The sequence below is a fragment of the Pteronotus mesoamericanus genome, unplaced genomic scaffold, assembly GCF_021234165.1.
Source record: "Pteronotus mesoamericanus isolate MK-2021 breed Mesoamerican mustached bat unplaced genomic scaffold, CSHL_Meso_final scaffold_651, whole genome shotgun sequence".
Classification (NCBI taxonomy): Eukaryota; Metazoa; Chordata; class Mammalia; order Chiroptera; family Mormoopidae; genus Pteronotus; species Pteronotus mesoamericanus.
In genome coordinates, this window is record NW_026555325.1 from 29,545,412 (window position 1) to 29,569,036 (window position 23,625).

The 23,625-nt window shown below is 40.2% G+C and overlaps 1 protein-coding gene across 1 annotated transcript in view; it reads right to left on the reverse strand.

The window, feature by feature from the left end:
• The window catches only part of STK39 (serine/threonine kinase 39), a 273,509-nt gene that overhangs the window by 54,329 nt on the left and 195,555 nt on the right, over positions 1-23,625 (reverse strand). The window contains exons 15-16 of the mRNA XM_054562783.1: positions 7,537-7,589; positions 3,156-3,224 (exon numbers count right to left, since the gene is read on the reverse strand). Coding sequence (XP_054418758.1) covers positions 3,156-3,224; positions 7,537-7,589 — 122 coding nt within the window. The remainder of the gene's footprint in view (positions 1-3,155; positions 3,225-7,536; positions 7,590-23,625) is intronic.

Below are 23,625 nucleotides of genomic sequence, written 5' to 3' on the forward strand. Positions count from 1 at the left end.
AAGACAATCTAATAAATGGAAGAAAATATTTGCAGATCATATATCCAATAAAGGGTATTATCCAAAGTTTATTTAAAAATTCATACAACTCAGTAGTAAAAAAAATCCGATTAAAAATGGGCAGAGGACCTGAATAAATATGTCTTCAAAGAAGACATACCAATGACCAATAAAAATATAAAAAGATGCTCAACTATTCATCAGGGAAATGCAAATCAATACCACAATGAGATATCACCTCACACCTGTCAGAATGCCTATTATCAAAAAGACAACAAATAACAGGTGTTGGCAAGGATGTGGAGAAAAGGGAATCCTTGTGCACTATTGGTGAGATTGTAAACTGGGGCAGAAACTATGAAAAAGAGTATGGAGGTCCCTCAAAAACTTAAAAATAGAACACCATGACCCAGTGATTCCACTTTTGGAAGGAAACAAAAACACTATTTCAAGAAGCTGTGTGCACTCCCCTGCTCGCTGCAGCCAAGATCTGGAAGCAGCCTAGGGGTCCATCAATAGATGACCGCAAAAACACGATGCTGTTCCTACAGAAAATAATGCACTAATTAATAAACAATAATACAAGGATAAACTGTGTTTCATGTACTCACAGCCATAAACCTACTTTTGCCCTATCTTTTATGTGGAACTTAAAAAAAACAACAAAAAACAAAATAGAAACAGACACAGATACAGAGAAGAAACTAATGTTTGTCATACAGGAGTGGAGGGAAAACGGGGGAAGAGGTGAAGGATAAAAGAGGTACAAACTTCCATTTATAAAATAAATAAGTCACGGGTATGTAATGTACAGCATAGGGAACATAGTCAACACTACTGTAAAGACCTTGTACAGTAACAGATGGCTACTAGACTTGTGGCGATCACAATGTTAAGGGACATAAATATTGATGTGCTATGTTGTACTCCTAAAGCTAATATAATATTTTATGTCTCCTATACACTAATAAAAATTTAAAACCACCAACAGCAACTAAAACAACAACAACAAAAAAACCCCTCAACAACCAAGAAAAGCCCTCTAGTTTAGGGTCAGCTGAGCATAGGGTAAATAAAGGTACACTAAATCTGACTGTAGTACCTGAAGTAGGGCCATGCTTAAAGAAAGACGTAACCTGGTATCTTTTCATGAATCTTTTTTATTCTCCATCTTCCCCATCACAGTCCAGGATCAACTCAAATCACAAGATTATTTGATCCTCAACTGCTAGTCCAATAAGAGACATTAATTATTTAAAAGAAGTTTTTTTGATTACTTTTTTCCTCTATTATGTTATGTAGGAACTATTAACATAAAGAACTCAGATACAGAATTTACAGTAGGTGACAAATTTTAACTGACTTTTTTACTTAGCTCAGAAAACTTAGCTAAAAATTGTGTTGGTCAGGAGATGTGGCAAGATTTTAAAGTGTGAAAGAAAGAATATATGAGGAGATACACACACACACTTTCCTTTAAAATACCTTATCTCCTTATGCACACACCACTTGGCAGAGGAATCAGAGCTACCTTGTGAAATCGATGTGTACATTTTACATATAATAGGAAAAAGCTTAATTTTTTCAAATTCAAAGATTTTTTTGTATTCTTACATTTATGAAATAGTATTTGTATATGAATAATAAACAAATGATCAGTATCTAATAAAGATATTGATTCTTTAGCCATAATTCTAATTGTCCACTAAAAGCTCAGTTGCAGTGATACCTCACTACTCATCACTAACTCACTCTACAACTCCTAGCAAGGGCGGAAACCAGTGCGGGCCACGCTGTTTCCCAGCTCCCGTGAGACTGACAGGTCAACCTCTGTTTCAACGCAAGAGAGGGGAGCGAGTGGACAACCAACGGAGTGCTGAAACGTTTTTGTCCTAGTCAAAATGCGACGAGCACAGGGTTTGGCAAGTCTGAAGCTGAGAAGTACTGAGGTATGACTACCCTCTGATTTAAACAAAATAATTCACTTTATAATGATCTATGTTATCGAGTTGCTACGAAGAAATTACTCTGATGGGTGAGCATATCTGCTTCAAGCTCCCTCCCAGTCACACGCTGCAGCGTTATTGGGGAACGACTTACTTTGAGTAAGTGGGGTTTCTTAGTTAAAATGTATCATTTAAGGGGTCCAACTCATTTTAAGCATTGGTTTTGATTTGAGTATTTTTGAAGAAAGTTTTATCACAATACATATTTCTCTAATATAATAATATTATAATCCACAATATAATTAACATAATGCCATAATTAACATTAACATAATGTCGAACTAATCTGTATCACTTAGGGACATCATTATGAATATCCAGCAACAGACTGAGATTATAAAATCTTCATAACTGAGATTTGCTGAGGAATGTGGAGCTATTCACCCTCACCCTAAATAGAATCAGGCTCTCCTTTTTTCTTAGACGGCAGCTCTGCTTCTTACAGCCTTCTGCTTCCTTTGCCTTGTCGGAGGCCACCCGTCAATTCTTGCTCCTATCATGTATCTGCTACTTAGCAGGCATCCCTGTCTCCATGGAGCTCCCTTGATTCGAAAAGTGGCAGAAAGAGCCATAGTCTCCAAGTGAGTGGGTCTGCCACAACCCCGCAGTGTGGCCTGGGCAACCCACTGAATCACTGCAGGAGTTTGTCTCCTTGTCTACACGATGACAGAACTGGCTGGAATGATCTTTAAGTCCGGCCTTAAGGCTTTATGAGGAACCTTACCAAGGGCTGACAAAACTAACGTCTCAGTTTATTAGAACTGTGGGCAAAGAAAGAACAGAGAAGCTTTCATTAAAGGACCTCAGAGATGCCGTATGTTGGTGCGCAGAATTGACAGCATCTTATTTTTGCTATGTCATGGACTTTTGGGTCTTACTACTAGGTTCTTTGTTATATTTCTAACAAGTTCCTTATTGGCTAAATCATATCCAGATAAATAGGTCAGAATTACATTAAAAGGTTTTTTAAAAAGAAAATTAAATATGACTCTTAAATATATGTATTTCCTTCACATTAAAGATGAGAATTCAAAAAGAAATGTTCAAAAATCCATAGAATACATAATTCCTTTTATGAAACTGTTTTTTTCTAAATGCATTTCCATTTGATATCAACAAAATGACACCGCATACTAAAAGATGATTTACCTATAACTACATCATGACCATCAACCAAGCCAGCAGAGAAGAGCTCCTGAGAAACGCCATCTGCCGTATCTGTCCAAACATGAAATGAATATGTATTAGTAACGAAAAAATTCAGCAATCCAGTACAATGTAAAAAATATACTTTAATTTACAAAAATTACCCACATGTGTTTTAATTCAACAATTCAGATTCTCTATCAGGAGGAAAAAATCATTGCCATGTACAATTCACATCTTGCTATTTATTCAACAGAAGTTATACACAATTATTGTTTCAGTTTTGGTGAACCAAAAAACTTCTGCCTTTTAATGCAGCCTAAATTAATCGTCAGATGCACCGCTAGAAGTTACCTCATAACTGCTCCTCTGGCACGGCTTCGCTCTCTTCCTGAGGTCAGTTCCAGTCACCACCTATCTTTTTCTATCATTAGCAGCTACTGAGTCAGAATTTATGGCAAGGGTTGACTAGGTAGCATTTGATACAGCTTTATATTTGGTATAAGCATCTATGTGTTTGTTGGACTACTGAAATGAGCTACTTAAATGTAAGCTACTAGGAAATTCCTTTAACATGACACTGATCACTTGATAGCAACAGATTCATTTCCTCAGAAAAAGTAGTTGAATAAAAGAATACAGTTCTCGGTGATAAGCGACAGCAGTTAGCAATCTCATAAAGATGGGACTGAACAGCTTGCAGCAAGTGAATATGGCTGAAATTACTTAATTGAAAGGCTATGAATGAACATGGTGATAGTAAGAAGTCTGCTTTGAAGACCTTGTAAAGAGAAATCGATAATCTGCAATGTGCTCAAAAGGACCATTATGCACCCCTAAATTTTTGTAAGGGAGAGGACGTGGTCTCCATGGCCTTCTGATATTCTCAGAAACACCCAAAACTGTAGCCGGATAAAAAGAAACCAGCTTAGTGGCAAGTAACAACCTAGACAGACGTTTGACTTTGTGTCTTCTAAAGTCAGGGAAAATGTGAAAGTATAGCTACTGAATCAAACAAGCATCTAAGCTGACTGCAGCTTGATATGCCACAGGCTGCCCTGAACACGGTTTCCTTGCTTAATCTGTGTTTTAGATCTTGTAACCATGTGTGTACACATGCATTCGAAAACATGTAACACGGAAGCACAACTATCTTTCATAATTTTGGGGCTTTAAAGGGCTCAGCCCGGTATCTGACACACAGTAATTACTCAATTAACAAACTGTGGTGATGATGAAGCAGAGATGATCTTCCGATATGCATCTTACACTCTTGTGCACTACCTTTCCCCTTGTATACATGGCCTGAATTTCCAAATCTCTAATAAAAACCTGAGAGTCAATATGTATTCTTTGTACTTCCAAGAAATTGTGGTATTCTGTCATTTCACTTATTCCATTTCATAATGAATAAAGTAAAATGGAAATGGGAAATAAATATACAGAGATCTAACTAAACTATAAAATTCCATGTAAGGTAGGCTTATCTTGGGCCTTGTCCTTACTGCTGGAAAACACCTTAAAAAATTCTCCTTGGAATAAAATGATCACCTACCATGAAACCTATGGCAGCGTAATGAAAGGTTCTACTCTGAATGTGATTTGGACTTATGAAGGCGACCAGAACATTCAGCCTCACAATCTCCATCTTTAAAAACGACACCAGAAACTTCAGGAAAAGAAGCCTATTGAATTAAGGGGCTTACTAGGGCACACGGCAGGAAGTCATTATATTTTTATCGACTGATCATCTGTTAAAGCACCTAAATGTGTTCCCATCATCTCCAAAGTATCAGTAAGACCTTGTACTTGAGTAAGGAGCTACAATCACAGAATGCAGTTAAAAATGGAATAATCAAAGCCACATTGAGGGCTAGCACTCAAACAGAACCAAAGCAAATGACATTCACAAATGGTTAAAGTGTACAGCATCTCCTACTATTTTCAGGACTTCTAGGTACCAAATGAATCATATTAAAATAGCAAACAGATCATGCTAGCTGGCCAAAAATGGAATGTTCCATGTTTGTGTGTGTGTGCCATTAAGCAGTTATTTTGTATGCACATAAATAATATATCAATAATAGGGTAGAGCAGAAACCTGAAGGTAATTGATAATTTTTCTTCAAGCTGCTTATCATTCTTGATGTATAAACAAGTTAAATAATCATATATGCTCTGGATTCCAGAACACAGAGTGACATAATAGACACAAAGGAGGACAGAGAATACTGGATAGGTGTGAGTTATGTATTGTAGCCGTATGTACAAAAGTATGTGCATATACGGCGCAGACACAGCACCTCTGCGGTGTGCATGCACAGAGGTGGTGCAGACAATGTCTGAAATGCAGACAGCATCAGGGATCACAGAGGCACAGTGATATATCCACGATGTTTCCATTACTAAGGGGCCTGTGCTCGCTGCCCAGGGAAGGTCAGTCATCACCCAGAAGCTAACGCTACGGTTTCTGTCCAGGCAACAAAAGCAGAGACTCCTGATCTAACTATGACAAACGAGGCTGCCAGAGCCAGCACAAAGGGCCAGGTAATGCTGATAGGGCTGTGTGAGCGCCAAATATCCTCCACTCAGAAATTCATTTCTTTGTTAGCTCTTTAAATTAAAATTGATTTTTATTGCCACCATCAATTTTAAACAATCAGATGAAAAGAACAAACCTTAAAATAAGAATCTGTTCTCCTATTTATTGTACTTGAAGCATTTATTATATAATTATCAGATTTTATCAACACATTGAGTGGTCAGTATTCTTATATTATGACAAAATACTGTAGAAGGCGGAGAGGATAACGGCGGGGGGGGGGGGGAGAAAGGGAGGGGTCACTGGGGAGTGTGTGCAGGGGACCCATGGATGGGGCCAAGGCACTGACGGCGGGAGGTGGGGAGTGGTGCGGGAAAATGGAGATGACTGTACTTGAACAACAATTTTAAAAAAAGAGAAAAAACATTTTAGATACATAGCCTTTTGACAGCAGTAACCTGCACTGTACAATTTTACAGACAGGCTCGAAATTGTGAAAGATGGATGTTCCTAGAAAGATCAATTAGCAAATTCATCAGGGCCTTATTTATATTATTTTGTAAAAGGTGCTCCAAATGTTAGTTCAATTCAAATACTAAGGGAATCATTAGATCTTTGTGCGTACACAGGACTAGTGATCAGAGCCAGTGTGTCCACTAGCATGTGTGGCCCAGGAACATACTTGGTTTGACTGGCAGTATTTTTTAAAATCTGAACTTGAATGTATTTAGACGAAACTCTCTAGTTTCTCGAAGTCCCCACCATTAACTTTGGCTCCTGTAAACTTCAAGTTTGTGTTTTTCAAGCAGTTAACCAATGTCACCCCAATTTTAAAAAAAAATCTAGTAATTCAGGGTTAGCAAAATTTTAGCAAATACAATTTATTTACTAATGAATCAAAATTTACATGGAGATCTAATCCATAAAATAAATACAATGTTATCAGCTTATCAATTAATACAATCAAATGTAGGAGACTAATGTATTTTAGAAAGATACTCAATATAGACATGGAGGCTGTTTTCATGTACATGAAGGTCTGGAACCAGAGGTCAGGGATAGCAGTTAGAGCCTTAGCATTTGCATCTTATTTTTACTTCTCTAGATTGTTTTGGTTATAAACTACACAGTAAAATTAGCAATTTCTGTTAAACAATTAGTCTTGTGGTCTCTGAAGCCTATTCATATGTGTTGCTTATCTATTAATTTACAAAAATCACCTCTTGCCAGGTGATAGGAGAGACCAAGAATATGCCTTCCAGGCGTTCAGGAGCTGAAAAAGCAACCAGTCAAGTCCTTAAGCTGTTTTAGTAGCTATTTGAAATACTAAAACTGTGTTCAGCTGCATTACTGGCATTATTCCTACCGATTGTGTCTGCAGCAAACGGAGATCATAGACACTCCCCAACACGGGCTTTGTGTAACCTGAACTGAGAACAGATGCCAAGTATGTTACCTCTTGCCATGATCTCACTGTTTGCTGCTCAGCCCTCCTTAGAATTGCTACATGCTTCTCACTGCATTCATAATATCCTTTAGGTCCTGCACCACCATGCCAGTACTTCCTTTCCTGTGTGAGCTAATGTGCTTGATTTACACACACACACACACACACACACACACACACACACACACGGTGCAGCACTTGTCACAGGAATTTATATAGTCAGTAGTGGTTCATTTTGGATTCCCTACAATAATTGCAAGTCCTTCCTTCCCTAACTCCTTTCCTTTGTTTTTAGAAAAAGCATTTTTTGAATAACAAATTATAAATATGTGCTTGTAATCAATTTATGAAATGTTCTTGGTAGCAATAAAAAAATAATTTCAGTTAAAACTCACCTCTTCCTGGAGTAAACTCAAATCGTATATCATTGAGTTCCTTTCTGGAGTTTCTGAAATATATAACATACAGCACATTAAGGTATAATAAACAGAGTTTAATCAAACTAAATATATTACAATTTTTACAAGATGCTACTAACATATAGATAGCATTTTACAGCCTTGGGTTACCTCCAAACACTTCCTCAACTGAAAGTGATAGTTATGACAATAATAAAGGGAGATATTTGTTTGAGTGATTGAGTTGACCTTATTTATATAAACCTACTCATATCATAAAAATCAAAAAACAAAATGTTCATTTTATAAATCTACACTAAACCAGTAACCTTAAATATAATTTCATAACAAATTTTCAGAAGCTTCCAGATTAGAATAAGTGATATTTAATATACTTTTCATATTTTTCTGAGAAAATAGTATTTTATCAAATTATTTTTTAAACTGAAATGAGAAAATACTTATGGCAATAAAGTTCATGACAGCACTATACATTAAATCATACAACAAAATGCCCAAAGTAAGGTATGTGTTTTAGAGTTAATTTTTTAAAAATCTAAATAGAAGGGGACGTCTGAATGTTGTGAAATTACCTACTGAATATATAAAACTTTATTTCAGTGAATATAAAATGCTTACATAAAACTATAATATATACACACTGGGTAAAGAAAAAGTAGATTTAGAGTTTTGAGTTCATGAAACAGCTTCTTCTTGTATTATCATTAATTATTTATTATATTACTTTCCATATGAACTACTATAGACCTACTTTTGCCCCACCTTGTGTAGAGTCAATAAAAAAATTAAGTGACACTGAGGAACTATGAAACAAGTAACTAAGATGTGAGTTTTCTATTCATATTAATTTAAAAAAATGATAAGTGGCAATGAGCTATAATTAGAATGGTTTTAAATTTTCATAAGAACACTTAAATGTTATGACTAACTTAACAGATGCTAAATTAAAAGTAATACAAACACCTTGAAACACTGCAGCAGAAAATATGAAATCGTAATTTCTGTAAGCACTCCACTACGTGCTCAGCTGCCTCAGGGGTCCAAGACACAGAAATAGCCTGAACACCCACCGTTAAACACTGACCCCCCAGTGCCGAGAGTCCGATCGAATCCCATTAGTACTCCAGGCTTGGTACTCTCAAACTCTGGGTGCTATGTCCTCGTCTCTATATCCTACCACATCCTGCCACTCAAAGTGCCAGGAAGCCCAGAAAGACGGCAAAAGCATGGCAGGGACTGAGGAAAAGCCCTTCTCCCCAGTGCCTAGGACGCCGGCCCAAGTCTAACACCTTTCCACACGCAGAGAAGTAGGGAGTCAAGAAGTCAAGGGATGCTCAAGTGCAGGCCACAGACAGAAAGACCACTGAACAACTCTGCCTCTCTTTTCAGGCCCTCAGACATAGAATGGGGCTGGTGACATCAGCAATTCCTACAGCTGTGCTTCTTTTAGGACCTCCTGAGAACCTGAATACTGTGAAAATTCTGAACTCTCTAAAAAAAAAAAAAAAAAAAAAAAAGACACATGAACAACACATGACATTGCAGACAACTGTGGGTGGTTCAGAGATCAGCTCGCACCCTGGAATGAGCAACCCTACCCTGGAGGTGGAGTGTGCCCAGAGTGACCAGTGCCTGCGGTGCAAAGACCGCCTGCGCGCTGGATTGTCTAAAGAGCCTACATTTTCTCCATAAACTACCAATGTACCACACAGTTACATAGTGCTTTCATACATATCAGCAGTTCTCAAACTTTTTAGTCTTGGAAACCCTTTCCAGTCTTAAAAAATTAGTAAGGACCCCAAAGGAGCATTTGTTTACAGTGATAATATCTATCAAGATCTATTGTATTGGAAATTAAAACTGATAAATTTTAAAATACATGTTACCTTATCTGAAAAGGACACTAACCCATCACATGATACTGCAAAAATTTTTTATGCAAAATTACTTTCCAAAAGAAAAACAAATCGGTGAAGAGTTCACTGTTTTCTATTTTTGTAAACCTCTTTAATATCTGGCTTAAGATAGCTGGATTCTTACATTTGCTTCTATTTTCATTCTGTTGTAATATCACATATGTCATGTAGCCAGCCACTGAGAAACTTCACTGTACATGTCTGAAAGAATAAGAGTGATGAAGGCAAATAATCTCTCTTTTTTAAAAGATTTTATTTATTTATCTTTAGAGAGAGGAGAAGGGAGGGAGAATGAGAGGGAGAGCAACATCAATGTGTGGTTGCATCTTGCCTGCCCCATCCTGGGGACCCAGCCAGCAACCCAGGCGACCCTTTGGTTTTGAACCAGTGACCCTTTGGTTTGCAGGCCGGCACCGAATCCACTGAGCCACACCAGTCAGGGCCAAATTTCCTAATATTATCATAAAAGTAGTCTTGATCTCATGGGTTCCCTGAAAGGGTCTCAAGGATCCCTACAGGGTCCCAGGACCACACTTTGAGAAACACTCATATTAAATCTCATTTTATCCCACAATCAACCTTTGAGGTATACAAAGTAGGTATTATTTGTTTCCCCCTTCTTTTTTTTTTTTTTGGTTTAAGGTATGTTCGAAGCTTTTCCAAGTTTATAAATTTGACGAGTGGCAGTGAGGACCAAGAATTCTATATTGGAAATAACTAATACAAATAGAAATGCCAAATTCCTTTCATTTTTGAGGGAAAAAAATTCCCCAAGATTTTATGTTACCATAAAAAGATCTACATGCATTCATTTATCTAGTTCATTTAGCCTTGGTTTGTGTGTGCTGTATATCAGCGAAGGTTGAATTAGAACTAAAACTAACAAATAAAAAAAAAGGGTCACCAGGAAAGCAAGTATTTATAGTGCCTTAATAATGAAATGATAGAAGAATAAAAGCATGAAAAAGAATTTGGTTTGATGCTAATTGATGTCATTGTTCCTTTCCCTTCTGTCCTTTCGTCTTGTCTAAATTATTTTGTTCTACTAAGGCCGTAAGAAGAGAGGTGTAAGGACTGTACTTAGAATATCTTAAGGCACACCCTGACTCTTTAAATGTTAATGTCACAAAAGTAATATCCAGCTCCCATAATTTCTTATCTGCATCAACTAATGCTCAAATTATAGAGGTTGCCTAGTCAAGTCATCCTTTTATGACTCTGAACCTAAAATACCCACCTTTGAAAAGATCACAGTGATTGATTGTGAGTAGTAGACTTATCCAATCAGGATGAAATGTAGTTGGGAAAATGCCTAATTGGATCTAACTACTGAAGGTCATACTTTTATACAGAATTAATCTTTTCAGACTCATACTTAACACCTTTAATTGAAAGTACATTTACTTTAATTGATATGGCACAGGGTACCCTTGCTTTCAGGGAAGCTGGAAATAGGTATGATTTAAGGCCAGAAACTTTAATAAGTCTGTGTAATTCAATAGAGGAAACATTAAAAACGTTAAGAGTTACAGGTTCAAGACCCAAGCCACCTTTGATAACTTTTAATAAAACTCCCTAAACCTTAAAAAAAAAAAAAAACAACCAAAACTAAACTCTTAAATTTGGGATGGCACAGACCCTTATTTCTCACTGTATGTATGTACTGCATCACAAATGTTCAGGCAACAAATATTTTTAAATAGGTGCTACCATTACATGGCTTGACAATAAAAAGGTACAACAGGATATTGTATAAAAACTCACCCTCCAACTCCTGCCACCCAATTACCAGGTTGCCCTCGCAGAGGAGATCACTGCTGCAGGCTCTCTCTGCATCCTTCCTGAGATCTGCTGCACATACATGAGCAAATGCACACACACAGTTCCCTCTGTTTAATACAAATGGTAGTGGGCTATGCAGTATTCTGCACCTGGCCTTTTTTTCAAAACTCAGTAACATACCTTGGAATGATTTCCCCTTATTGGTTCATACAGGAGAGTGTTCTCATACCTTTTTTATAGCTATATAGCATGCCAGTGTATACTATATCCTTTTTTTAAAAGACCAGTTCCCATTCTACAACCAGACTGTTTCTAGTCTTCCACTAGTCTAAACAATGCTTCAATGAATAACCTTGTTCGTATGTCATTTTGCAAATATGAGTATAAAAATAAATTCTAGAGGCAAACTGCTTGATTGAAGGATCTATACATTTGCAATTTGATAGAGACTGTCAAATATCCCTTCGTTTCATAATTGTACCAATTTACGCTCTCACAAACTATTTGTAAGCACCACTGCAGGAACTTTAAACAAGATAAAGCAGAAAATGTATTTAAAAAAAGGAAAACAGGGAGATGGGGTAACTACCAGCTGAAAAGGTTCTTAGCCATTTAAGGGGGTAACTACTACTCAGGACCAGCTGGTTAGGCCAGGTAGGAAACCACTTTCAGTTGTGTTAAATCAATCTCTCTCTCTCTCCCCCATCCCACACCCCATGCAAAGTAGGAAGTTCAGAGATACAGATCGTCATGTTTTTAGGAAAGGGGGCTCAACTGTGTTAAATCAGTCTCTCTCTCTCTCTCTCTCTCCCCCCCTCCCCCTCTCCCTCTCTCTCTCTCCCTCTCTCTCTCTCTCTCTCCCTCCCTCCCCCACCCCATGCAAAGTAGGAAGTTCAGAGATACAGATTGTCATGTTTTTCTTCTTGCACTTTCAGTTCGTCTGCAGGGAACAGACTGACCAAACGAGGCAGCTGCCTAAGAGGGGTGGTGACAACGAACACTCAGGTGCACACATAACCCTTTCTGGTGGAAGAGAACAAAAGGTGGGGACTGACTGAAAGAAGGTGAAGGGATGAGTCAAAGAACATACATGAAGGACCCATGGACATGCACAACAGTGTGGGGATGGGCTATGGAAGTGGGGGGCAGACCGGGCGGAGGGGGGTTACAGGGAAAATAGGACAACTATAATAGCACAAACAATAAAACATTAAAAAAAAAAAAGGCCCATGCAGTAGACAGACATGTTTTACCAGATGTAGCATTTTTCTGCACCTCTTAATATATCCTGTCAGGACAATCGGGCAGAGTTATTGCTCCTGGAGGGCTCCAAAGCCAAAATGCCAGCTGAGGACTATTTGCATGCTTCAGCTCCACATTGGTTGCCCATGGCAACCAATGCATGGGGGCACGCACGCCCTAACAACCGGATGCGATCAAAGGGCTTAGAAGTCTGAAGTCCACGGGTTGACAAAGGGTATTATAAAGTGTAACGACCACTGGCCCTGCATACCCTCCATCACAGGGGTGCTCCCAGTGCGGCTGGATGTCACCCACTTTCCCAAGCTCAGGTGGAGGGCTGCGGTTGGGGCAACATCTCCCATGAACCCTGTAAGGTAGGTACAGTGTTTCTCAGGGACCCAGAGGGGCCCCACCCTCCTAAGCAGCTGAGGATTTTCTTAGCCAACAGCCCTTTTCTTTCTTTCTTTAACCTGAAACTCCAGGTCAGGGTGAAGCTGTTGGTGGCCAAGGACTTCCCAGGGGACTCCCACATACTCCTGGAATGTTCCCCCACTCTCGGGACTGGACGGGGACCTTTCAAAGAAGCTGGGCCAAGAATCAGGACTATCTATATTTTTAGTTCAGCTTGCATCTTTCCCACTCTCGGAATGAAATCCTTTCCCACAGATTTAGGAAGAGACATGGGACGACAGTTCCCACTGAGCAAGCTGGGCATTTCTCTCCACACCAGGAGGCGGCCGGGTGCAGAATGGGGAGATCGTGTGAGCTGTGCAGACAGCGGTCTGTGTTCAAGTCCACTGGCTACTTATGTGGCCCCTGTGATCTGTTTCCTCAACTGTGAGATGGGAAAAATAATAATTGATAGCATTTGCTCTCTGCTGGTACATATTCAGTGCTTCACATAGGTAATTTCATTCCATGCTGGAAACAGCCCTGGAAACAAGGATGGCTGTGACCCCCTATTATTTTACAGATTTGGCTTGGGAAAGGGAAAGGATGTCTCTAAAACATGTTTCTGAACAGCAAATCTGAATTAAATCTAAAACTTGGTAAGCGTTACCCACCCCCTTCTGCAGTGCACAGCCCTTTCCCCAGCCAGGGTCGGCCCCACCCTGCACATCAGCAGGTGCTCCAACGGGTCTCCTTATTCAAGCTCACAGTCTGCAGTGGGGTCAGTCATCTTGTTCCCTGCAAATCTGACCGTGTCACTCCTTTGCTGAAACACTCCATCTTTCGCCTTCATTCTTAAACCAAAATTCAAAATCCTTAGCATGGCCCCGCAGGACCTGCTTCTGCCTGTCTGCCCACCCTCGTCTCGCCCACGTCTTCCCCTGCTCACCTGGCCGCCATCTCTCACCTGCCCGCCTTTCCCAGACTGAAATTTGCAACTAACATTTTGAATGGAGCAGGGATGTCAAAAGCCTGCCAGGAGTGGATTCAGGAGACTGTGGTAGAAAAGGAATTGAAGTGGGGCAAGGCTTTTCAAAAATTCAGCTGTAAGGGGATGAAGAGAATAGCTGTAACAAGGTAAACAGACGGTGTGTATAAGATGGGAGAAGAGAAACATATGTGTGCCAGTAAAACATAGCTAATAAAGAGGGAAGTTGATGATGAGGGAGGGAACACAAGATTGCTCCTGGAGGAGCCAGCTTCTCCTCCTGCTTGGAAATCTGTCACTCTCATGCTCCCTCCACCAGTCATGCTCCGGGACCTGGCTGTCTTTCCAGGGCGACGAGGAAAGGAGATTCAGGCGGGCAGACGAGGGTAAGCCCCTTTCCTGTTTGCTCCTCTAGCCTGCAGTTCTGTGCTCAATTTCACACAGATGCAATCATATGGTTATTACTTCAGTGCGTGTCTCACCCACTAGACAGTAAGTTCCAAAAGACAAAGGCCCTCATCTTGCCTTGTTCACTGTTCTTCCCCTCAGCACCCAGCACAGCTGCCTAGGGAGCCCACAGAGGGTATTTGGTGAATGAGTCTATACATGAATAAATGAATGGATGAAGAGTTTACAAGTCATGGCCTCTGTGAGGCAACCTTCTCCCGGGCATCCCCAGTTCCCCAGCTGCCCTTTCCCTGCGTGCCCCCGACACTCCCCTACCTCTGTCTGCTTGTGCCGTCAACGCTAATGTTCATCCTCCACCATCTTGTCTTCTCATTCTCTCCGTGGATGATTAATTCCGAACCCACAACTCAAACCCAGGTACTGCCCCGGAGCCTCTCTCCACACAATGTCTAAACAGGAACTCACCACGTCCAAAATGGAATGCACCATTTTTCCCTTCAAACGCACTTTTCTCCCTCTGCTCCCTGCAACAATAAGTGGTGGTAACAGCCAACTAGCGTAACCTGTGGGTTATACCCCCTTAAGATTTCTCAAATCATAGATTTCTCTAAAACTCCGCTACTACCGACCAAGGGCAGGTCACCACTATCTGCCAAAGATGAGAAGAAAAGATGTAATGAACAAAGGCTATTTTATCCACACTCATGGACCCCACCCATATGCACCTAGGGAAGTCAGAGATGAACAGCAAAAAGGAAAAGGGCCTTAAAAGGTTGAGGGACCTATTGCTCCTGGCAATCTTTGACAGATGACCATGTTATAGCCCAGGAAGAAAATTGTTGGACTTCATGAGATGTGAAAAATGGTGCCAATATAACAATAAGTTGAAGGACGCCTATCACATAAGGCCAGAAACAAACAAACAAACAAACAAAAAAAAACACCAGGAACAGGAAAAAGCAGCTTCTCGTGGCCAGCTTGGATGGCTGCTCGGAAGCAGTGTTTATGGCCTCCCCTGAGCGTTCCTGGAGCTGGGTCTTTGAGTCAGCTAACCAGACTGCCTTAAAACCAGAGACACCCACCTGCTCAGTGGCCAGCTGAGCTTAACTGCAAGTCAGCCACTCAGCAGCAGTGACATCCAGTTGGCCACATCACCTCTCTAACCTTCATTTTCCTCTACAGGAAAAAAGGGGAGATGACGCTTCTCTTATGAATTAGATGAGCTGCGTGAAAACCCTGTGGACCCCCTCGCATTGCTGTTTGCTGTTACGACATCATATTTGGAGGTGCGCAGAAGTAGGGGGAAGTCACGGTTCTGGTCCTTAAAGAGCTTACAATCTTCTCAGAGAATGACAGCTAACGTGTGGAAAACTACCAGGAAGACCCCGAGTTAAATAAGCATTAAAAAAAATACTACTCAAGAAAGAAATAGGCTAATTCAGAGAAAGGAGCATTTCCCCCTCATTTCATTCATCCTTCACGTTCCTGTCAAATTCATCGTCTCTGAGGTAAAGGTCCAATCACAGAATCTTGTAATTACACAACTGGAAGGGGCCCTAGAGGTCACCTAATCCATTCCCCTCATTCCATAGGTGAAGAAACTGAAGGCAAAGAGATGAAGTGTCTTGCTTAAGACTACACAGCTGGTTAGTTCATGCCGCACTCCATAAATACTTATTGATTACCTACTAGGTGTCCAGCGTATCCTAGGAGCCATTAATAGCAGAAGTGACACCCAAACGTGGGACAAACACTTCCAGATGATAGCTTTTTATTCTCACTTGGTGGTTCCCAAAATGCAGGCAGGATGAGCTGAGGTGCAACCTCTAATGAAAGAACTTCCCCCCACAATCACACCCCTGCACCTCGTTAAGAAGTACTGCATGCAGAAGTACAGCAGAGATGTTACAGATGAGAACGTGTCTTGCATCTCATGGATGCGGTGGCGGAAATAAAAGGTGAGAGCTACTGCTGTACCCTCTGTGACCGTGCTCCACCAAAGCCCTGCCTGAAATGGGAGCTCTCCTAGAAGCATACAGCTCCATCTACCATGAGCTATGTGCTCTGAGGGTGGGTGAATAACTCAGTCATATAACTACCGCTCCCCCAACCCCTGGCCTTGCATTTGACTTGCCTCAAAAGAGCCTCCTGGAGCAGTGAGTCTCCTAAAAAGTGAAAATGAAAATTCCTTTCAGCATTGTAGTTCCAGGCACCCAGAAATATGCTTAGGACCTAGAAGTTACTGTAATTTGGTTGCATCCAATTCTAGACTATACCAAGCCATGCAGCATCACGCAGCCCATGGTCAATGTCAAATAGATCAGGGAGTCCTCCTATTGTCCCCTTTAACAGCAGCAGCACAGAAAGAGCAGAGACTAACATACATATGCACACATGTGCACACACACAAGCAAGATTTTCTTCAAATAAGGTATCTGGACATATCTTAAAGAATTTGACCTTACATACCAGTTGTCTGCAGGGTTTTCTGCAACTAAAAACCTCAGGCTAAGGACTTGGATGCCTCTCTGTGGGTACTGGGCAGCCTGGGGGACCATAGACTTGTAACCAGCAGGGAGCAGTCTGGCTGTATATGATTTCACACAGCTGACACCTAAATTAGGTGCCTGTGCAGAGCCCGGCACAGAGAAATTGACACTCTAAAAGGTACCGTGAATAAATCATATGCAAAAATATTATCATCAATAACTGTCTTTACTGTCTACAAAAAAACCCCCTGTTTTCATCGACCTCAGTTAAGCCTCTTTCCCTTTAACAGAAATCTCTTGAAAATCCCCATGCCTGCCAGGAGGAAGCCATAGCTGTTTCCGCTCTCTCTCTCCCCCACTCTCCAACCTAAACAAACACGTTTATTTTTCTGTTCTAGTACATGCTTTGGAAAATCATGAAAAAAATCTCAACATACAAGAAAGTGGAAACAGTAATAAAATAAATGCACATGACCTACCATCCAGAACTTTTGAAATGGTAACAATTTGTCATTTTTACTTCAGAACTTAGTACATACATTTTTAATATTAACTTACAATACAAAATTGATTGCATTACATCCCAACTGCAGCAAATCGTTGAGTGAACAGATTACTGTGTAAGGACTCTGCTTCATGTCAGGGTTACAGAACTATATTTTCATGGGTAGCAGTCTTTTTCAGCATTTAGAATGTCCTGTGAATATATTTATTGAACTGATTTTCTACCTATAGGGTGAAAGGGAAATGGAATGGCCTCATAAAAACTACAATCATATGTACAGCTGGGAGGAGCAGCAACATTATAGTCTAGTCAAAGTTCACATTTTTTAGTAGAAGGAAAATTGTTAAGGACACTTATTACTTAGAAGATTTTGTGTATGTCTCTTGATAGAAACTTACTGACCTAAGTACAGAAACTGCCTTTATTAGCATCATTTGTGCTTGAAAGTTTGGAGTGTGCTAGGGCTAACTGCAGAAAACCAGACTCCATGTTTCCACGACAGACAGCTCTCTCGAACGCAACACGCTTCCAAGTCAACATACCAAGTCCATTATACTAAAAAATGTAAAGCCATCTCTAAGCCATTGATCCAATAAATGTCTGTCTGGGCTCTGGACATCATGTCATGGTTGGTATATTTAAACAGGTCAATACAGTAGTATATGCGGAGGTGGTTGGTGCTGCACATGTTTGCAGATTCCAGGATGAGTACATTTTTGAAATAATGGAAGGTTAATTCCTTGCCAAGAATTTATTTGGTTTAATTCTTACAAAAAGGGTAGTAGGTAGTTTCGAAATTAAACCAAATAAACAAGTGAACATTTGATTATTACAAGTAACAGAAATTAAAGAGAATAGTAAAAGAGATACTATATATAGTCAGTTACTCCCACTGAGCACTGAATTTAGCTTTGTCTGCAGCGAAGGAAAAAAGGGTGGAGGATAGTGCATGATACAGTTCTTACTTTATCAAAAAAGAAACATGCAAGGCAAAATTTTTTCCCCCTTGGCATTAATACCAAGGAGAAACTTTTTGTGGAAGCCACTTTATAAGAGACACTGAGTAATGTCTTCAACTCTGTGCTATAGAAGACAGAAACTTTTTCATATAAATGTCTTCAACTCTGCAGTGCAAAAGATGAGAATTTTTTTTCCCATGTGCTGAAGGCACAATATTAAATCTTACCTGAGTGATGGCATTTCTGCTGGGAACGGAAATAATACAGCTGAGGTACATTGTTTCCTGATGATTTACCTCAATAAAGGAAGCTCCAAGAACCTGGAGAAATGAACGGCCTATATAGGCTGCTTCCTGATGCCACAAAATTACCTTTGTTAAGTTCTGCAATGGGCGATGTCATGACTGAACTCTGACAAGTATTTGAAGGCATCTGGCGGCCTGTGTGTTGATTAAACATAGATCTCTCACCTTACTTAAAACATGAGGGATGCAGAAGTCACATTCTGCTATGAACGTGCAGGAAACAGACTTACGTCCTCCCCTGGGGAATTGTCTGACTGCTAGCAGAGACGGGCTGCAGGGTGTCTGAACTTCAAAAGGGAGCTCTGTGTCTGGCCAAGAACTTGGATGTATGCTCAGCTGAACATCAAACTTTGTTGCTTTAGAACAGAGAAAGGGTAACATTTTGCTTAAAAGTTTTAAAGGGTGTGTGCTACTACTCAAGAGAGTTAACCATATTAAAAAAAATTTAGTGTAAGCTTCGATACTATGAAGTGAGCAGACAACAATAAAATTCTTTACATTTTAGCCAGGTAATCACAAAAGCGGCAAGAACCATGTTTTATTGTAACTTTCCTATTCTTATAAATTTCCTATTAATTTATATGTATCGCCACATTCAGGGGCAGCACATGGAAAAACTAGAGAATTTAAAGGGAACATGATCACTTTGAATTAGTTTTAAAATACTCACTCAACAACAGAGAAAAGTATAAAGTACTAATGAATAATGTGTCCTGTAGGTCGGAAACGTAAGCAGAATCCTTCTCAGATTTTCCACTGGTGGTGTCTTAAGACAATCAAATTTAATGATAAATGAGAATGAACAAATATTTTCCCTTTTGATCCATTTCACAGAAATGGCCTATAAGTAAATGTATGTACAGTCTGGTGTGGATGATCCTTTGGCAAAGACATCATTACTCCTCAAGATGGATTTCTCTGAAATTGCTTCAGCAGAATAATCTTGCTACTAGGCATCTGATAGGTTGCTGGTGGGCATCGGAAGGAAATCTATGTCTGTTAGAGCACAGCAGGCCACACTTGTCAGGAGGCTGGATTAGGGCAGGCCTTTTATTCTAAATAATGTAAAAGCAATAAAAAAAAAAAATCCAAAAACTTTCTCAAGGCAAACAAAGCAACAAACAAACAAATAAAAAGTAGCCACTGGCTTGAAGTTATGGGACGTCCCCACAGTGGTGGCCACTGACACCCCCAGGGTCAAAAACCACTAAGAGCAGAGCAGGTGCCCAAGAGCAGAGTGCGAGAACCTTTGTCTGGGTTATCACACCCCGGGAAGACAAAGGGAAGGAAAGGCGTTTGCTATTTGCATGGTTTAAAGTGAAGGCTAATACCTGAAAACGCTTCCAGTATTTTTACAAGATAGATTTTCATTCTAAATCTGCAGATTGCTACAAGTGAGAGAAGTCAGAAGTTGATCCTCTCTGCATCTCTTGGATGCCCTTTCGAAAGCCCCACTGGGGCCTCAACACACAACTCTTCTTACTACTGTCAAGTGGTCCATGAAGTGCAACCACCGTGCGATGCCTTCTCTCTTCTCATCTGACCCTGGCGAATCTTGATAAGTCAACCTTTACACCACGGGCAAACACTAAATCTGTGCTTGGTCTTTGGGGCACTAATTTGTGGCGCTCAATACTAGAACGCCTCAGGTATAAAAACAATCCCCCTTTCATTTTCAGATAAAGTGAACAAAATGGCATTAATCACTTAGCACAGAAATCAAGCCACCCTAATTGGAAAATTCCAAGTACCGGTAAGTCACCCAAACGGGAAGGACCCCTGGCTCAGTCATGAAACTGATTCTGCAGTGGTGCCCCACCACCTCCACCATGAATGGCGCAGGCGAGCAGAAGGCTCAAAAGCAGACCCATGTAATACATGATCTCATTCCAAATGCTCAAAACAATTGTTTGCCTGGGTTCAAATTCGCACTGCAAGGTTGTCAAATAATGTAACTGACTTTCATGTGTGAGTCATAGAATCCCTATTTTAGAACCATCCTCACATTTTTGATGATTTTTGAAAAACGTGCTTGAGAATGTTTAATTAGCGGCTCCCATGTATGTAACCGCACCACAAAGTGAAGGGCTTACCGAGGCTGGGGATCCCATACTTCTCTTATCTAAGAATCACTAATAAAAAGGTATACCCCAAAATTTCCTTCATGATTTTTTTCCCCAGTAACCTACCTTTATATCCTGCCTGTTGATCTCTGACAAGTTTTAAGACTAATTGGCTTTCCAAATCTCTTGATAAGTAAAAACTGAATAAAGTAGGTCAGGCTGGATAAAAAAAGAGTTCTCACTCTAGAGAAATTTTATACAGTGCACCCTGCAAACAACTTTCTATTGCTTCTTTACTGTAAATTGATACATGTGCTTTTCATGAAGGGAATACAAAAAACAGTGCTGCTGGACTAGGGAAGGGATGGGGTTCACAGGAAAAGTCAGGGGGCTCCAAAATGATTAACATAACAGTAGGCCCTTTCTCTATCGCCTTGAGGCAAAATAAAATAACCAGTGATTATTAGTCAAGTTTAAGAGCATTAGTTGATTAAAAAAAATTTACGCATGCCACTGAATATCCATTAAGAAAGATGAAGGAATGGTACGAGTGAACAACTATAGGCATTCTAAGCAAATATACAGAAGTCAAAAGAAGGGCCATGGATGCTGTGCTGCTATGTTGTGTCTCTCCCAGGAGTGCCTAGCACAGGGCAGACCACATAAGGAAGCTGAATATTCAAGAAATTGAATTGGATCAAGCAGTACATTATTCCTCCTTACCTGTTGCATGACATTATATTAAATGTAAGCACATTTGACAAAGCTCCTACATATGGAGGTAACCAGCCTTATATAAACAACTCAGTAACTTCCCCCCCAAAAAGTTTTTGGGATGAGGGCATTCAGTGATTGATATGATTGATAGATATCACATTAAGAATGAATGTGGGAGAGGTAATGAGAGTCTGTTATATTGAAGAGATTTCTGACCAAGCAGCTATTTCCCAGGAGCAGGGAGCCAACAGTCAACATGCGGGGTGGTGGGCTCAACCCGAACAAGACTTGCATTAAACATAAGCTGTGGACTAGTCTGCCTGACTCCAAGGCTCCGGGTGGCTGAAAAGGTTTTACATCTACAGTTAGAAAATGCTACAGCTGTGCACTGAGCTCCAGGCTATTCTAGTATCTGTAACATACTTATTTTTATTTACATATAGAAGCCAAGGGAGCACATCTCCTGATAACAGGCTTCTTTTCCACCTCATCTCCTCCCCTACCCTTACCTCTAAGCTTTGAGCTGGTTTTATGGGGAATCAAAGGAGAAGAAAACATCTTTTTTGAAGAGGTCCACTTGGCCGGTTACAACTTGGTTTCTGAAGAAAACATTCATGAATTTAAACAGCGACTGTACCGTTGGTAAACTATAAGACCCTCTGGTGATTCACTTAACCTTTCAAGTCTTAAGTCTCTCTATCAGTAGTATATCTCTCTACCATTATCTCTAACAGTAACTACCAAGTAGGTAGCTAAGAGGATTAGGTATAAGAAGGTTTAGGTAGTGACAGACAGCAAGTCCTCCTTCAGTACTGGTTAAACAACACAAGATAAATATAGTCTTTAACCCTTGAGTTCTCCATGGGTTATCACGGGTTACCAACATCAGGGGTCAGATACTGGACCCTGCCCTGAGAGCTGTTCTTTCTCATCCTTTCCCCTAACCTGAGCAGGAATGTAGCTAACCACAAACCCCAACATAAGATTTCAGGGGGTAGAGGTCTCTCTATCTCTTTAAACATCCCAACAATGATTGAATAACTAGGGCCCGATTGTTTGGAGTTGGACTTTCCAGCTGAGGGTGTGGAGAAATGCAGACTGGTAACTGGAGCTGCTTTGGAATCCTTGAGAATCCTCCAACAATGCAATGGACACACGAGGAACAGGGAATTCTCCTGGTAATCCATCCCATACCTCTTTTTCTTATGAATAACTTAAATTCTCTGCTTTAAGTGAAGGTAGGAAAGTATAGCAGTTAAGATGGAAATGTGCCTAAGGTACGCAAACCTACCTGTCAGAGTTGGGGAATTCCCTGAGAAAAAGAGACAAGAAAAGTATTCATCTTGTCGGTGGTTCAGCCAGCATTTCTGGGAACTTTCGTCCTTTGCACAAGAAGACAGTGCAGCGCATACATCATTACATACTCTCCACCGTCCAGGGCCTCTTTGGAGGCGGGAAGGCCTGAAGGAATGGTGCCCCAAGCTCAGAGTGCTATTTAATTGTGGCTCTCATCATCACTGTTATTATGGATCTGTCATTCAGAAATGCTCTCGGCTATCAGTGACAGCATGGAGCGTTATGAGGATGACATTTCCATGTTTTGTATTCTGAACATTAAAAACCCGTTTGGCTCACCAAATGAGCAGCGGGTGCCACGCTAATTATACAACTTTTTAGAACACTAATAGTATCCCCAACTGGGAGGGGGGAAAAAAACCCAAAAACATGATGCTCATTTCTATCTGCGCTTCAGCATACTGACCTCCTCCAGCCTGTTGATGTGGCCATTTATAAAACATTTTAAAGTGACCTGAAAAGGCTTTTTATAACTAGAGCCTGGATCTGGCTGCCAAACAGCTGTGTGCTTGAAAAACTTGGAATTGGTATCATGGTTGGCTGTAGATGATACAAGCTTGTTCTGGGAACCTCCTGTATCCAGAATGCTGTTTACACTTTTGATTGATTACAAATGAAAAGAGACTTCCACTTCTGAGGAGTTGTAAAAGCCGGAAGTAAGATGATGCCCTTGCTTTGCTTGGGACACATTAAGACTTGGTTTAATTTCACTTTAGTGCCTGATGTAGGATCATTAACATGCTTTCTTATAAGCTCCTTTCAATTTTAGACTAATAATTTAAAATAAAAATATTATTACTTGTACAATTCTGAAATATACTAATGGGTAGTTCTCAAAAGAAAATAAGAGTTTGATATTTTACTTTGCCTTCCCTTTCTTCTGACAAAAATAAGTAAAATATGCTTTAAACCTCAAAAGAAATACATAATATGCCATTTAGTTGA